Below are 17,238 nucleotides of genomic sequence, written 5' to 3'. Positions count from 1 at the left end.
ATTCTGAGATAGTAGAAATTGTAAATTTGCATTTTTCATTTTATTCGTCTTTTTTTCCTTCTTTTTGGTTTCTGTTTGCAAAACCAATTTTTTGTTTCGATTTCTTCTCATTTATAGATTCGCAAACTAATGAAACACATTGAAAAGCAGTGAAACTTTAAATTTACCCAACCCATCTAATTTATTTTGTAAGTAGCATTTAATTTTTTTTTGTTGGAAATATAATCATAAGTGGAATATCGCAAGTGGAATATATTTCATGTGAGTTTAGACATGAAACCTTTCTTTATTTTCTTTCCGCATCAAACCTTGTATCGTCTTCGTGTACTGTTTTCTAACAGTCGTTTCAGTTGCATAAAATCTCAAAAATTCCCAAAATCTTGAAAAATTCTTGAAAAGGTTCAAGCCTCCAATATCCCTGAATTCCAAAAAAATTCCGAAAACGCTAAACTGTAACAGAAAGTCCTAAACTTGCAATGAATTTTAAAAAATGCTTCCTATCTGAACGCTAATTAGCGATCAACGATTCCGACCTTTCTAATATTCCCAGGTCTATATAGGAGTGTCAGAATTAGATGAGGGATGTCGACACTAGACCAACTTATGGTACTCTCCATTTCTCCTTCACAGATTGTAACAGTGTATGAAATTATTGGCGAACCAAAGAAGGTTCGCAAGAGGCGTGCAAAGCAAAAGAAAAAAGAATTAAAAAAGGAAGAAAAACGGAAACCAAAACAACAAAAATATTCCTCCTGGTCCTCTTCATCCGAATCTTACTCGTCAAGCTCCGATAGCTCCGATTCGGATTCTGAAAAGAAGAAAAAACGGGTTTCACCAAAGAAAGAAGTAAAGATTCAAACTCCCGTCAAACAACAAGAAAACACGTCTTCAGATCCAGCTAAACGACAAAGTTCAAGTTCTACTTGTGTTTTGGTATAAAAGACTTATTGTAATGATAACGATTTAATATAATGGACTTCTGTCAATTTTGATATCCTGATTTGGGATTTTAAAAGTCAAGGGTAACTTTTATTGTCAAGTGTGGCGAATCGATTAACAGCAGTTACCCCAATCCTGGGGGGGGGGGGTACAGGGCAAAATGGGTTACGGGGATGTGCCGCTGGTAAGGGTACCTTTTTAACCTTCACGAGTCCCAGGTAGGGTCGCGAAAACACCAAAATAGAAAAATCAGTCCCTCGTAGGGTGCCTTTTTTGGAAAATTTGGGGGAAAAGTAGAAAATTTGAGAAAATTTTGGAATTTCAGTCCCATTCAGGGTCACTTTTTTCTCAAATTTCGGCAAATTAAAAAAAAAAAACGAGTCCCATGTAGGGTCTATTTTTCAAACCTCAGTGGAGAACCCCCGTCGGTCGGCAAGGGTAGTACCCCCCCTCGAGTTCAATGCAGGCCAGGAATGAGGAATGTGATATATTTTATTGGTAAAACTTTTAATAGACTATCTAAAAGTGGTAGTGAATAATGAGTTTTTGCTGTGCAAAGACCTTGGGCTTTGATTTGATGTATATGAATTCTGGGTGTGTATTTTTTTATCCACGTAGATACTTATTTTTAGGACCTAAATAATGGGCTCTTCCAGAAAATGTCCGTACATGGGGGTGGAGGATATATTGTCAGGGGGGTAGTGAAAAATCATCAAAATTTGCCTTGTCTGGGGGGGGGGGGTAAATTTGCTCTGTCCGAGGGGGTAATTTGGGTTGTCCGGGGGGTCAACTGATGCTTATCCGGGGGGCCAAAAGTCACTATGTCCGGGGGGTAAGTCACTGAAAATTGTTCCACCCCCCGTATTAAATTTCTTTCTGGAAAAGCCCAATGCACCATAAATTGCACTGTGGATATTTTCAATATAATCTTATTTTTCGGACAATTGTGTATATTTTTTTCTAAAATTACTAATTTATAATGAATGAAAAAGAATTAATATATGTTAAAGCTTTTCCAGATTTCGCTTATTATAAGGGCCCCCTTATAACCTTCGTTTATTCACACTTAAATTAATTTTTTTTGACTTTTGTCAACCGATTCATGAGAGCCTTATTGTTGGCTTAAATCCTTGAAACAAACTTAGGCTATGTTTCCATATAGTCGACAGTGGAAATAAGAAAATTTGAATCAGATTGCAATTTTTTGGTGGTGGAATATTCTTACAACCATAGAACTACTAACCACTTTCAACGATTATAGTTGATCGAACTTTATGACAGTTGATTTACTTTTACCAGGGGTCCCATGAAATTGTTTACAAATGGTTTTGTTGCTAAGGAGTGAAATATTCTTGTACATTCTTTAGCTAACAATCTGCCTCGATAAAGCGTAAATATTGCAAAAACTTATCCATTTTCCGTTTGAGGATCTTAAGTGTGTATATATTGCTATGGGTAACAAGATATCTCACGAAAAATTCCATCTTTTTACATATATCTAGGCACATTGAAAGCCACACCTCCTTAAGATCATATGACTTTAAAATATTTTCTTACTAGAGATATTTACATGTTTATCTTAATCCCACTTATTTGGTTAGCTGCTATCTGACACTTACAGATAGACAGAAGGGAACCCTCCCACTTCCAAATTCATTACAATTTTTGAGATTATTCTCAAGCCAAATACGTAAGAGATGTTATGTAAAAAATTTAAGAAAAACGGACTCAAACCAATTGTTTTTAAGTGTATTGGTTAAACAGTAAGTCGGATCATCACATTCGCCACCCAGCTGGCCCACAACGTTGTTTTAACTTTAAAATAACGTTAATTGGACGTTATGAATGTCAAATGGACGTCGTTTTGATGTTGTGTCCTGGCTGGGCTTTTAGGGCGGAGCCTTGTGTGTACCCGGGGGTTACTCATATGGTCTGGCCCACGATATTTGCCGCCGTTAAGGGTAGGCTTTTTGGGACTCTCGAAATGCACTACAATATTGATATCGATATTGATAGAGCGCATTACAAGGGTCTTCTTTTAGTTGGTACACTCTAAGGGTGTGTTTGGGGACTGCTGAATTGCAAGTGTGACAGTTAAATTCTCTTTAATTGCTGAGCATTAAGTTAAGCAAAGCGATATCAAGTGCACTTTTGGTAACCTTTGGAATAACCTACACGTTTTTTTTATTATTAGAACACCTAAAATTTGGCTGAGCCTGGATGTGCTTATTTTCTTAGCAATTTTCAGCCTAAAATGTTCTTAAATGCGTTCTTAATTTTTCAGACTCCTCTAAATCGACAATATCATGCAAAATAAAGAGCACTTAAAATTGGTAAAATTTGGACATTATTTGACTCTCGATTTTAGAAAATCCATCCCTAAGTTCAGTTAAAACTGCTTGAAAAGGGGAAAAAATTGTATTTTTTGTCATTTTTTTCCAAACTGAGGCTGGGCATGTTCTTACGATGTTCTTAATTTTTCGACGAATTTCAGCCTCAATGTTCTTATAAACTAGGTTCTAATAAAAAAAACGTGTAGATTAAACGCACACCCTTGTGCACCGTACCCAAATCAGTAGCGTGGTGGGTCGAGTAAAATTCGGGCAAACTGGGGAGGCAATTTTAGAAAATTTAAAATTGGCACCCCCTCTGAAAAATAGATATCTTTGCAAAAATTAGGCTAGAGACACGAGCGAGAATTTTGAGGTACTTTCTCTTTTTTGGCTGAAAACTGCCATATCTAAGGTTTAAAAGAGCAAAGGGGCGCTAAAATTAGTAAACAGAGGCGTTTTTTACGCCCTTTGTATTTCGGTGCCCCCCCCCAAATAAAAGAATCGGTCGCTGGGGCAGTGCCTCCCCCTGCCACCACGCTACTGACCCAAATGCTCTAATTTTACACTACGGTCGCTTGCATTAAATTGATCAGTTCAGGGGATTATTTCTAAAAATTTAATTTGGTGGAGTAAAACTTATATTCTCTTTTCAGATGAAAGTTCTAGAGGAAACCATCTCGTAATATTGAGGGTATCAGAATTATTGGATAATCAAATTTATAAGTGATTAAATTCAAATCAAAAGGTGCTAACGACACCTTATCTATCTTTAATCTTTCAAAATCAAGTCTGCCATTTAATGTGATTTTAAAGATTTGCATTTGATATAAGTAATTAATCCAATCTCACCTCAACTTAAAATTCAAAATCAGGAAGCTCAACCTAAACTTGTCAATTTTCAATGACGTTTATAAAATTTGATAACAGATGTCGAAATTTGATCAAATTTCTTAGAAATTCACCTTTATCTCGTCAAGTATTTTTACTTCTATAGCACACCGCATATGTAGACATTTTTCAAGCTGACAAAAGTGGTTTAATTTTCGAAGAAATAAAGAATTTCTTGATTTAGTTTGCAATATGTTAATCTCTATTTAAAGTCCTGTTGGCGTTTTAAAACAATCCAGTCAAAGAGCAAGTTCATCACATAGTGTGTTTACTAATCAAGAAGGACTGTTGGATAACTCGCGTTATCAAGTCTCACTGTATTGGTGGAAATTTATTGGCCAGGCGGTTGATGAGAGGTATCAGCTGCTAGGTTTTCAGAATGACTATTAGAACTCGGATCCCATGGACGTTCACACTAGAAACTTAGGCTTTAACCCTATTCGGCCTAGGGGGGGGGCTCTTTCTGTTCGGACGTCAAACTATTGGTAATAGCTCCTGAAATAATAGAGCTTTTGCCTTGAAATTTTCTGTAAATTCCTAACTTTTATTTAGCTTCAAAATAAAAAAAAATTTGACACCTAAAAATTTTCACACCTTCAGTATGATGACATTTCTGACAGTAAGGTGTCACAAAAATTGACACTTTTCCAATACAAATTTATTTTTAATGTCTAATATATCGTTTAAACCGTAATTTATTGAATATTTAGGATAAAATAAGCATTTTAAACTCAGACAACTTTTTTCTAAAGCTTTTGTTAGAATACAATAGCTATTTATAAGAACAAAGGAAATTTTCGGTTTTTGCTCACCTTGGGCATGATGAGTGACGTCATCAAAAAAATTTTTTGTCAAAAGTTACCTTACGTGACAAAGATCTTGTGTGCCAAATTTCACCCAAAAAGACCAACTAAGTCAAAAGTTAAGGGGTGGTACAGGAAAAGCCCCCCCCCCCCTAGTTCTGAACCGCCCCTAAAAGCCTAGGTTGAATAGGGTTAAGAGGAGATTAGAATTTAGAAACTTTTATAGTTCGTTTACATAGGTTTAACTAATAGACCTTTTCATAAATTACGTCACGAACATCACTTGCCTCGTATTCAAACAATTTCTATGGTTCCATGGACTTTTTTATGAATAGAGATTAGTTGTAATAAAATCCGCTGGGAGTTAATCACCATGGCAATAATTTCAACACGAGGCAAGTGATGTTCGTGATGTAATTTATGAAAAGGTCTATAGGAGCCTCTAATTCGACATTAAGAATATTTCTGTAATTCGAACTTAAAACATTGATACTCTCAGCTGGGAATTAATTTAAAATATTCTCTATAATCATGGTCGAAATATATTGAGATTTTATTGTATTTTAACGTTTTTCAGAATTTAAAGTTTGGGCGAGAATTGCTATTTTAGCACTTCCACTTTCTTTCATTGAATATTTCGATTTTAGAGGGGTTTGATGGCTTCTAGGCTATATTCTAAGCCTTATTCGAGCAAATTTGAGCTTTTAAATCCTAAGATTCTAAGGTCGTAAGTCTCAAGTCTCATGTTAAAACTCATAGTTAAAACTCTACTTTCCAACTGTAGTTTAAGGCGCTTAAAAATCGAGTTAGACAGAGAGAAAATTGAGTCAACTTTTTGGTCAAATCTTTTGTTCTCAGAAATAAATATTGGTCACAATTTCTATGCAGTTGAACAGTTGGAGCTGAGATGCGTTGAATATTCATGCAGAGCAGAATTATTTACATAAAATCATAGTCATATGATAAATGCCTCCTACTTAAATGTGTGTGTGGGTCGTAAAAATATTCGAAACTGGAAAGTATAGATTGTATCTTATTTATTAAGTCCCCAAAAAGTGTAGGCAGGCATTAGTTTCTACAGTACACTTTTTATCTGTACCTGAGATGTTATGATTTGCTTTAACTCTGTTAAATACGAAATTAACCGCCCACATCTTACTTTCGTGGTTTATGTTCGACTGAGGACACTTCAAAAGCTTTTTTTAAGGAAGCAGTCTAACGGAAAATTCATACAAGTGTTTATTTTTTGATAAGCATGATTTTATTGTAAGCATTTCAAGTAATTGATATCTTAGCTTAGACGTTTTTAGCTGTGATCATGGTTTAAGGATTTGGGTCTCCCCAACACTAATCATGCCCAGATAGCCACTTGCACTACTTTTTGATTTCACTGATTGACGCCCAATTTTCAAACTTCTGACCAATAATCCGTTGTTTAAACTTACCCCCTTTGCAAAGCTTTTTGATGTTATTGATAGAAAAGTAACAAATGGGAGCGCTATCAGAATCATAAAGAACGAATTAAGGGTCTGGGCAAGTGAGATTAAGGGGGGTTTGAATAGCGCACCGCGCTGGATCTAAAAATAGATTTTATTTTTGACATAATCATTACTCTCGATGTGTTTGTACGAGTTCCAATCCCATAAACCTTTGCACGTTAATTGCATCATTTGACAAAAGATATATAACAACTTGCACGTATCTTTAATTGAGCCGCATTGAATTGTGGGATTGCAACTCGTACAAATGTCAAAAATAATATTATGACGTATGCGTTGCGGAGCGCTATAGTATGATTTTAACGTTATGTACTCGTCTGTGTAAGCATATTAGTACAGACTTTCATGCTTATAGAAGCATGATTTATTTTAATGACGTCATTCATTGTATAATAGCATTTCTTAACAATAGTCGAGTTATACTAATTTTGTAGTATAGTAATAGCTTAAATGTCCTTTTTTATTGTCTCATTGTCATTTCTTTTATTTAAGAGTTTTTAATTATCAGTGTAATAAGCATTTGGATGAAAGTTTTTGTGTGTTGTTATTTGATAACTTCTGTTCAACACGACATGTTGTATTATATTATCTTTCTAGAATGTTTTGGACAAAACTGCTATGATTACTCTCGATAATTTCTATTTATTTGTTTATAATAGATTCGAGAGAGACAATATTTAATTGAAAGAATAAATATTATAGTTGGTGTGCGGACATAAAGAGGAACTAAAAAAGTTGTGATTTTTGAATCAAGCTCGACACTTGAAGGCACTCAAGTTTGACAGATAGTGGAAGTATTTTCATGCGAAAGGATCGGCAAAAAGTCATCATACAACCTTTCGAAAATCGGGATTACACATCAAACGAAATCGGGGTTACTTATCAATAACCATAATGGGTGATTTTGCCGATGAAGATTTTCCCGATATGGATTATCGGGATCGGTTAGAACGAAACCGATTATTGGTCGTACAATCTTTAGATTTGGAACGGCATTTCATGTTTAGCTATTTGAGAAGTAATAATGTTTTCGACGAAGAAGACTGTGAACTAATTCAGAATTCTGGAACGACCAGACAACAAAAGAATTCGAAATTTCTAGACGTTTTATCAACTCGTGGTGAGAGCGCTTATAATGGTTTCGTTGAAGCACTGGAATATGATTTACCGTCACTCTACGAAGCGTTCACTGGTAAAAAGGCGCAGTTGAAAACAGGTAAGAAATAGTATAAAATCCTGACAGGTACATGTTTTACAAGAACATCAAAAAAAAATTATCATCTAGTGTTTATAGCATCCATGCAATGTTAAATGAACGTTAAAAGTGGTTGTCATTGGACCTGATTTTCTTATTGGGAAGATACACCCCTGTCTGAATTCTTTAAAGATTTAAGTACTGAAAGTATACCCAAAAAGCTTCTTTTGGGACTTTAAGCTCAGAAGTTTTACAATTTCTTTCTTTCAAATATAGTCCTTTTCAAATCGACTTCTCTCGCTTCGGTGTGTACGGAAAATGATATTTTTACGATTTTTACGACCATCGTAATGACTTCCCTTTATCAATCGCCAATCCGTAGCAAATTTGGCATTTGGAAATATTTTCTAAAGGTGTTCCAAATTTTTATCATTTTTAATAATGTTTTCACTTTTCCAATTTTATGTTTCAGATTCGTTGAATTACAGACGAAAAGGGGAACTGCAAAGTAAGTTTCTTGACTAACATATTCCGAAAAAACTATTATTTTATTCTTTCTACCGATTAAAATTATTGGTATTAATGCAATGATAATGGCTATCGGTCAATGTCTGCTAATTCGCTTAAATAATGAACAATTTCTCGAAAACGAGGCACGAGCTGCTGCTCTAAACTTGAGAAAGTGTCTCTTTCCCGAATATATTATTGTTTCAATACTGTTTCTTCAAGTCAATTAGTCTTTCATCAAACACCACAGGAGGAAAATCGTTTATTTTCAGAGGGGAACTCCTCAACTTGACAAATATTTGAAGTTAATAAAGTCGGAAATTTTCACTTAAATCCACGCCCCTCTTTTCCCCTCCGCTAGAAATGTTGCAACTATAATAAGAATCATTTTTTAATTCTTAACTTTTTCTATGGATGTTTTTCTCTCATGGTGGTATTATCAAACAGACACTGGTATAGCTTTCCTTGAGCCTTAGTCCGTATAAAAAACCCGGCCTGGAAGTCTTTTCTTTCTTTCCATTGTTTCTTACTTGAACTTACGTTGAGAAATTAGTTTTGTTTTGCTCACTTTTTGATCATGTGATTAAATCTTAAACCAATCCCAAGAGGAGTACTTGGTAACGTGATCAAAAACTGAGCAAATTGATTTTTATCTTTTGATATTAACAAAGGAAAAAGATATAACAAAAAGTTAAAACAATAAGCTTCCAGACCAGGGTTTTTTATGCGGACTATGCTTGAACCTTGCTTATATTCTGAAGAACTTGATCAAATTTTCGTGAGCTGTGGAACCCCAGAAATTTATGTTTTTCGATCGATGTAATTGAACTTTTAGTAAACTGGTCCACTTAGTAACCATACCAATCAATTTCAGAGACTCGATCTCGTATTTAATTACCTAAACAATATGCAAATTATCACTAATTACTACTATCATTTTTGTTGAATAACTCTATAATCTAAAAGGGAAGATGATGCAGTACACGTTTTTTTATAAGAACAAACTATATAAGAGATGTTAAGAACATGTTGAGAACATTTTAATGCTTCGCGGACTCTAAAACGCCCAATTTCTTAGAAATATGGGCAAAAATACCCAAAAAATGACAAAAAATAAGAACATGATAAGAACATTTTTAGGCTTAAAACTAAAAAATTTAAGAACAAGGCTTCAAAAATTTGAATGTTCTTATAAAAAAAGTGTAGGTTGATAACCCAGGGCGCATAAATCTTGACTCATTAGGCTTTTCTGGGAAAAAAAAGGATGGCATCATAATATAAACTGTAATTTCTGCAGTGTCATTTTTAATTAGATTTATATCCTCATTTTTCACTGTGTATTTTCCTGCATCTTGAAAAATGTTTAGCATTGCTAAATGTTTGACAAAATTGATGAAATCGCACCTCTTTTCCTGCATTTGCTTCATTTATGATGGAGAAAGTATTTCTATCTGTAAAAAGCAACGAGATTGCATTTTTGATTATAAAAATATTTGTCAGTATTTCGGTGTTACTAAGGATCAAGGATTTTCAAATTACACAATTAGGATGTTGATTTACATATAATAAATTTTCAAATTCAAACACTAGGGAACATAAATTTGTTTAAGGAAATTTCGAGCTATTGACTAAGGCTTGTTGTAAGGCATTGTTAACTGAAGAGTCATTATGCTTGTTCAAGTTAACCCTTTAAGTACCGATGACGAGTATACTAGATATGGGCTATATAGGAGGGCGAAGCCCTCCTGTAATACGCCCAGTTTGAGTTAGAAATCGTCATTTTTGATCTAACTAGTAGGAATTGGATTGGGTTTCATGGTCAACCAAAAAAAATCAAAAGTGAGTCTTTCCAGCGAGATTTTAAGCCAAAAATTCAAAAAAATGCAAAAACTTTATAAAAATCCACTTTTTTATGATTTTGACCGTTTTTTGACCATTTTTGGTCAACAAGTGATTCAAGAACCTCCAAAATTGGCCCTGCTTTACTTGATTCTGTCCTATAGCGAATTGATTTGAAGTTTTACTACTGAGCACCTTTCTATCATTCTGCTTTAATTCCCCTAACATACCCCCTCCTTTAACACCGCCCACCCCGCCATTCCTAAACAGGGCGGTGCCGAAGGCGCCTAAAAGAAAGTATAAACGAGCTTCTAACTCCCTCTAGATCCGGAGATATAAGCCTTTAAAGTTTGAACTAGCGATTTTCTTTAAAAAACTTAGAAAAAATGACCGTGGTACTTAAAGGGTTAAGGAGACCTTCGAGTTAAAGAAGTTCTACTGTATACGAGTGTACGCTCTTTTTTATAAGAACCAGTGAATTATGGTTAGGATTGCCCTTGATTTCTTCTTAGTTTTTTGCAAAAATTGAATCTCATGTTCTTATAAAACTGTTCTTATAAAAAAGCGTGTACGAGGAAAGACACATTTTACGCTCATTGCTTGATATTTGAAGTATGGACAATGGTTCTAAAATTTCTTCTCTTAAAAGTCCAAGAACTTCTCCATACCCTCCGTCGTTCACTGAGACAGGAATGCCAATTTTTATCTGAAATACTATATTGAAATTTGGTTAATGGTGAATATACACCTAAAAACTTTTAAAAAAAGGCTAAAGGCTATGACTCCGTAAGAGAATCTGCCTCTAGCTTGCGCAGAATGAATTATCTTTTAGTTTAGAACATATCCCACTAGAAAAAATTCACCATTTTCTCATCTACATTTCTAGATTTCGATACCGAATTTTTGTCACGTGAATTATCGAAACAATCAGAGCAGTACAACTCGTTAACCTACATGCATGGCAAGCTACAAAAAGAAAAACAATTGCTGGAAAAACAACTTATTGAACTCACTGGAGAGTTAAAATCTTCCATTAGAAACCAAGAAGAATTGAAATTTGAACTCACTTTAAAAAGCACGTGCGAAAAAGAAATCAGCCAAAATGACCAGCGAGAAATGAATGACTTGTTGGTTCACTGTCAAGCCCTTGTTCAAGATAATACAGATAAAAGTAATATCATCATAGCTTTGCAGGCTCGGCTTCTTGCTATAAACGAGGACCGAGACGAGATGAATAAAAGTGTTGATGAACTACAGATGAAAAATAAAAACTTAATGCAACAGGTTAAAGATTTGACAATTAATTACGATTTCGCGAGAACGCGTTCCATCCGCTTACAAGAAAAGTATGAAAAGAGTAATAACGAGCTCGGCAAAATAACGGCTTTAAACCGTGAGTTACATCAGGCTAAATTCAATCTGTCAAAAGTACAAGAGGAAAATGAAGGACTTCACAAAAAACTTGAACAATATCGTAATGTGGTACCAGCCTTAAATGCTAAGCTCTATTTACTCCAAGAACAAAATGAAGTCGAAAGTGAAAAACGAAGTGAAATTTCGGAAGAGTATTTGAAAATTAGACAACAAGCTAGGGCGGTTGAATTCGAACGTGACCATGGCAACCAATTGAATGAAATGTTGAAAGAAAAAATTTCACGTTTAGAGCAAAGCGTTGAAGGTTTTCGTGAACAAAATGAATTCTTACATAAAGAACTTGAACAGACACTAAGTGATCGTGATCGTCTCTTGCAAGAACGCGAAGAAGTTCAAAAATATAATAACGAGTTGTTGAAGTCACGTGACAATGCCGTTCGAAACCACGTGGACATCTTCAAGAAAATGGAACGGAGATATAGCGAAGCGAACAAGCAGTTAGGTAAGATTCAAGATTCAAAAACTTTTGTTTGTTTTATTCCATAAATTGGGCTTTTCAGAAATTTTCCGTAACTGCCCTTCGCAGGATCTACATTTTTCGAATTTCCAGCCCCCTGGATATCCGACCTGATAAGTCACCCCCTGGATATCCAAACATTTTGTCCTGTACCCCCTGGGTATCCAGGCATTTTTCTTGTCCCCCAGGATATCCTCTTCCTTTTAAAGGGCCTACCCACTGGATATCCGAACGTGCCGGATGTCCAAAATCCCTCAACATGACACGGACTATTTGACTTTGTTCTCGTTGTTTTGATATTGGAAAAAGTGACTTCCAAGATGATAGGGGATTGACTTACTAAATTCACTTTTTTTTTACTTTTGAACCAAGAAAATACACAGTAAATTGTTTAACTTTTTGGTTGTAATCTTAAGAATCAGTCAATCTAACATCGAAGGTGTTTTTGCTTGATGCTAGATTGAAAATTACGCATAGCCATTCAAATTGTTAACTTGGCACGAAGCCAAACTGTTAATCATCAAATTTGTTCATCCTATCTAATTGTTGGATAAACCACAAAGATTTGTCATACATAACTTAGTCAAACGTTTTTTGAAGTGACCACAACACTAACACACCCCCTTCTCACAGACCCGGTAGGATTTTTTCAACTAGTGGGGTAAAAATAACGGGCTGGAACTCAATGGGGATTGAAATTTCCTTATTTTTTATGGCTGGGGATTTAAATTCTTTTGATTTCAAGTCAGAAAATTCAGTGGGGACGGAAAAATAGCATAATATCTTGCAGTGAGGATTGGTTTATTTGATTATTTTCAGCGGGGACAAAAATTGGAGTATAATTTTCCACGATATTTTGGCCAATTTTTCCAGTGGGAAGGGGTCCCAGTGGGTCTATGAGAAGGGGTGTACTAACGCCAAATGACCCGATCAAGAAGGTGTCCTGAAAAGATTAATGCGTGTGCGTGTGTTTGTTTGTTAGACCACATTTATTTAAATAGATAAATATTGTCAAAATCTAAATGATACGAATATTCATAAAATATTTTTTAATTTTCCCATGATGCATTCAAATGCACATGTCATTTTTGTTGCATTATTGTGGTTCGTAAATAATCAAGTCTTAATTATCCGTTATTAAAAAGAAAGGAGCTTTGTCATAGTCATATACACAAAATAATTCTGACTTATAAAAGTGGTCTGAGACAGCACTTTTTTTCGATTTCGGGACACCCTGTATACACTCAGTTGTTAGTCTATAAAATAGAAAAAAATGTTTAACACCGAGTTCTGGGGGGAGCACGTTTTCGGCACGAAGTTTCTCTTTCTAGTAACCGGAATGAAAGAGGTTGTCAAGATGTTGTTTACCAAAAAGTACCCTTAAATTATCTTTCATGCAATTACTTTATAGAGTCAATCAAGAAAGAGTTGAAAGACTTAATGATCGAAAATGTCCGAAAATCATCTTCAAAGGAGGGTCAAATAAAATGTGAAATCTTCGAATCTGAGTTGAGCAACACGAAGAAAAATCTCTCGAATCCATCGCATCGACAATTATCAAAATCACTGACCTCCACATCCGTTCTTGCTGGTTCTTCACAAACAGGAGCTCAAGTGGAAACATCGTCCGCCTTTCCACCCTCGAGTAACGCCCCCTCCAACCCTGATATTGTTGTTCCCGAAGAAACATGTCCTGGAAATTCAGTGGTGAGTGAAGATTTTTTTTGCCTTTAGTAAAACTTATCAAAAGTCATCATTTACCAAAAATCTAATTAGGAATGTTTCAGAGTTGGACTTAAGAAAAGTTGAAACTTGCCATAACCTCAAGGCAAGGTTCTCCTCTCTTTAAAAGGAAGAGTTCAAATGATGGTATCTTTGGCATCTTACTCCTCATAATCGATTCTAATATTTTGTCTACTTTCACGTTATGATATTAGATATTGGATGGGCTTCGATTCTTTATAGTTTATAAGGTGGCCTTTAGATTCGGTTATAAATAAATGACGAATACCCCATTTTTATTTTAGGACAAGACTGACGTATCACGACAACCAAGCGTTCTCGACCAAGCTAAGGCTGTTCTTGCTGGACGACCAAAACCTGTCGATTTCACGCTAAACAACAGACAATTATCATGGGTTTATGAAGGCTTGAAAGGAAACAATACTCCTTTCCAAGCTGTTTTGAACAACCCGTTGGTTTTCCCACAATTCGAGTCTGCTTCGTCTATCACTCCACCTTCGAACAACAGTAGCGATTCAGAGAATTCGGAGCCGTCCGTTCCTCCAAGTCCGGCTGCTGATAAACGCCGTATTGGATCAAATCGTATGGTTAGATCGAAGCGTTCTCCATCAAATGTAGCTATTGATTCCATCAAAGCGATTTTAAGCCCACAAACCAACCGCCGTAAAAGCCAACCAGCTGAAAATTTGAAATTATATATTCCTTGAATAGAATGAACGAACTCTTAGATCTAAAATTTATGAATTTTAAATATGATTATATTTACTCTTTTTTTACAAAAAATTAAAATGTTTTTTTTTTCTGTTTGTAAATAAATTATCCATATACCTTACCAAATGTTTTTGGAGTAAATTCTTAAGTATAATGCATAGCAGATTACGAGACTTCTTTCCAAAGTACAAGCGATATTTTTTGGACGTCTTCAATTAGCGGGTACTCAGCCTCAAAAGAAGCAAAAATGGACAGTCAGTGATAGAAAACTAGCCTCCAATTTCTAGCTAGCCTGATACCCTCTAATGAGCAGATATTTCCAATTAGCGATCACGATTCTTGGTCTCCGCAAAATTCGTTTTTCTGAGAAATTCTTTTGTAAATAATCAATACAATTTGATAAATTTTCATACATCATTTTATAAATAATTTTATAAATAAATTTAATAAAAAGTAAGCAATATACTACCTTATCGGGGAAAGTGACGAACATTTTGAGGGGGTGACGAAATTTTCCCCCGACGAATTTTTCCCTGATATTTTATCACCAGACCAAAACTCATCGGGTGATGCTATTGTTTTAGATTAAACTTTCTACTTTGTAAATTGCTATATACCTAACAGTAGTTGTTTGTAGCAAAAATTCAATGTTGTAATAAAACTATTGAAACAAATGAGCATTACTAAAAATCTTGATAATTCCTTCTTATGCTCTATATTTTGTCGGGAACATTTAAAAAATTTAGTCTAGGAAAAGTGACGAGTTTGAAATTTTGGTCGCGGGGGAAAGTGACGAAAATGCCTCTAAATTCAAACGACATTTATTATGTTCTCTCAAAAAGGCCGTTTTAAATTTTGATACAAATCTGCAAACGCTTGCAAACATTAATTATGCTTGACGACGTTGAAGTATCGCATTTTAATGCATTTCAGAACATTGTATTTCTTCTGGCTTTGTGGACACAATAAGTGTTGAGATTTGAAGATAATCAAGATTACTGGTAACGCCAATAACAATTTTTAACCAAATCTACAGTTAGCTACAATCAGTGATAAAATATTTGGCAATTTCTTGAAAAACTCTTTTTCTAAGCATGGTGGCAGCCTTTCCATCCATCAACATTGATACTAGGAGGGGGGAGGAATTCTTGCCAGGTAAGTACGTACTATTTCATTCACCCCTCCCCTCGGTTGAAAATTTCGAATTCAAATCGTTTGGTTCAGACCTTTATTTCATACATGAAACTCAATGTTTATTAGGAAACCTTTTCTATTCCTTGATGCGTATAAGAAGCGTAAAAGTCGACAAAAAAACAAGCAAAAAAGGGTTATGAAAATTTTTTCTTTGCGTACGTACATTTTCCTTTGACCCCTCCCCTCCCCCTGTACGCAAGCATACGCTTTTGAGAAGAGTCCCTCCCCTTAGTGTGTACGTACTATGTGGTCATCAATGCGAAAAGAAACAATTGCATTGCGCAAAAAGCCGTGTATCCCGCTTCGAAAAAGTAACCGGTTAACAATAAAGGATTTAAAATAAAAGATTTTTGAAAAGCTGAAAAATGAAGATGAAAAAATATCTTTCTTGAATTAAAAGTTATAGATACACAGCCCTCTGAAGTAGACCTATAATAAAACGACCAAAAATTGCCAAAACAGAAAAAACAACCAACTTCACAGTGCTGTAACTTTTTAAAAAGAACGACAAATTTCATAAAAAAAGACAAAAAAGAACGACAAAGTTCATATTTTGCCGTCCACAACCCCGACCGAAAGTGACTGCACCACCCCTAGCGATTCATTTCTCTTTGTTTATCACGGGAAATAACTACATACAAATCATTCTGAGTTGGTTGGAACATTAACAAAAATTGAATATTAACAAAAATTGTCATTATGGGTTTGGTTGTTTCAAAAATCATTGTTATCATGGATTGGTTGGTTGAGAAGATACACTGATTCAGAATAAATCACTTACAAAAATGAAAGAACTGTGTTCAAATCGACGAGTTCTAGTCTACAAAGTAATTTTATTCTCAACGTATTGGAAGTACTTGAATCATTCCACTCCTTCCAAAACGATATAGAAAGGTATATAATTGAAATTGTTTTTCTTTACCTTAAAGGAAGAAATTTTGGCAGAAAGAAAATTTGGCGGATTTGGCGGATTTGGCCGAAATCCGCCAAATTAAGTTCCCGCCAAAATTTCTTTTTCCGCCATCCGCTAAATTAAATTCCTGCCAAATTAAACTTTTTGAAAATGTGTACCCTTTAAAGGTGGTTTTTGCTATTTTTTAGCTGTTTTTACGCCATTTAAAAGTTAAATTTTTCAGCAACCGCCAAATTTAAATTCTCGCCAAATTAAATTCCGTGTGAAAAAACTTTTTTGGCCATTTGCCAAATTAAATTACCGCCAAAATTTCTTCCTTTGAGGTATCCTGTTTTCTTTCTTAAGATTGATTTAATTTTTAATTTTGTATTTAGATCTTTGCAAACTTATTTCATTGACGTTTGTCTAGCATCCATCTCACTACCATCGTCTACCATACGTAATAGTGAAGTTAAGTAAATCGGTAAAATCACGACGACGAACGAAAACTTAACAGGCTAGTGAGTTTTAACCAATCAAATTTCGTAATTTCACTAGCCTATTACACTTTTCGTCCGTCGTCGTGATTATCTTGGTATGCTTAACATCTGTAATATCACACATAATGACATAATGCCTTCAACATCTCATCACCGTATAATATATGTGAATTGGATTATGTGAATTACCTTATTAAGAAACTCAAAATGCAAATGTATTATGTGATTTTCTCCAATCCCGGGGGGGTTACTTAGGCAAAATGGGTGCCGGGTATGTGCGAGCCATAAGGGTACCTTTTCTCAT

At 34.9% G+C, this 17,238-nt stretch overlaps 2 protein-coding genes across 3 annotated transcripts in view; both read left to right on the top strand.

Annotated features, from left to right (window-relative positions):
- The window catches only part of LOC136819559 (kinesin-like protein KIF28P), a 38,504-nt gene extending 37,484 nt beyond the window's left edge, over nt 1-1,020 (top strand). Inside the window, exons 28-29 of one of the 2 annotated variants that reach the window (XM_067075805.1) lie at nt 118-188; nt 631-712. In XM_067075805.1, coding sequence (XP_066931906.1) covers nt 118-153 — 36 coding nt within the window. In that variant the 3' untranslated portion in view covers nt 154-188; nt 631-712. Of the gene's footprint in view, nt 1-117; nt 189-630 lie in introns of both variants that reach the window. The other variant, XM_067075797.1, reaches the window with a different exon arrangement.
- A 5,956-nt stretch (nt 1,021-6,976) lies between these two features.
- On the top strand, nt 6,977-14,467 carry LOC136819552 (caspase recruitment domain-containing protein 11-like). The gene is made up of 5 exons (XM_067075788.1): nt 6,977-7,678; nt 8,130-8,165; nt 10,890-11,879; nt 13,306-13,601; nt 13,922-14,467. The coding sequence occupies exons 1-5, from the start codon at nt 7,357-7,359 to the stop codon at nt 14,342-14,344; spliced, it is 2,067 nt and encodes a 688-aa protein (XP_066931889.1). The 5' UTR covers nt 6,977-7,356; the 3' UTR covers nt 14,345-14,467.
- Nucleotides 14,468-17,238: the final 2,771 nt, after the last annotated feature.

The sequence above is a fragment of the Clytia hemisphaerica genome, unplaced genomic scaffold (assembly GCF_902728285.1).
Source record: "Clytia hemisphaerica strain Z4C2 unplaced genomic scaffold, Clytia hemisphaerica genome assembly, whole genome shotgun sequence".
NCBI classification, from domain to species: Eukaryota; Metazoa; Cnidaria; class Hydrozoa; order Leptothecata; family Clytiidae; genus Clytia; species Clytia hemisphaerica.
This window is presented reverse-complemented; position numbering and strand designations above follow the sequence as displayed.

What these genes read in the sequence shown, in the direction of transcription:
- LOC136819552 (XM_067075788.1), top strand. Translation starts at nt 7,357, where the DNA reads ATGGGTGATTTTGCCGATGAAGATTTTCCCGATATGGATTATCGGGAT. An exon ending in CGAAGCGAACAAGCAGTTAG is followed by an intron (nt 11,880 to 13,305) that starts GTAAGATTCAAG and finishes ATTACTTTATAG; the next exon opens with AGTCAATCAAGAAAGAGTTG. An exon ending in CATGTCCTGGAAATTCAGTG is followed by an intron (nt 13,602 to 13,921) that starts GTGAGTGAAGAT and finishes TTTTTATTTTAG; the next exon opens with GACAAGACTGACGTATCACG.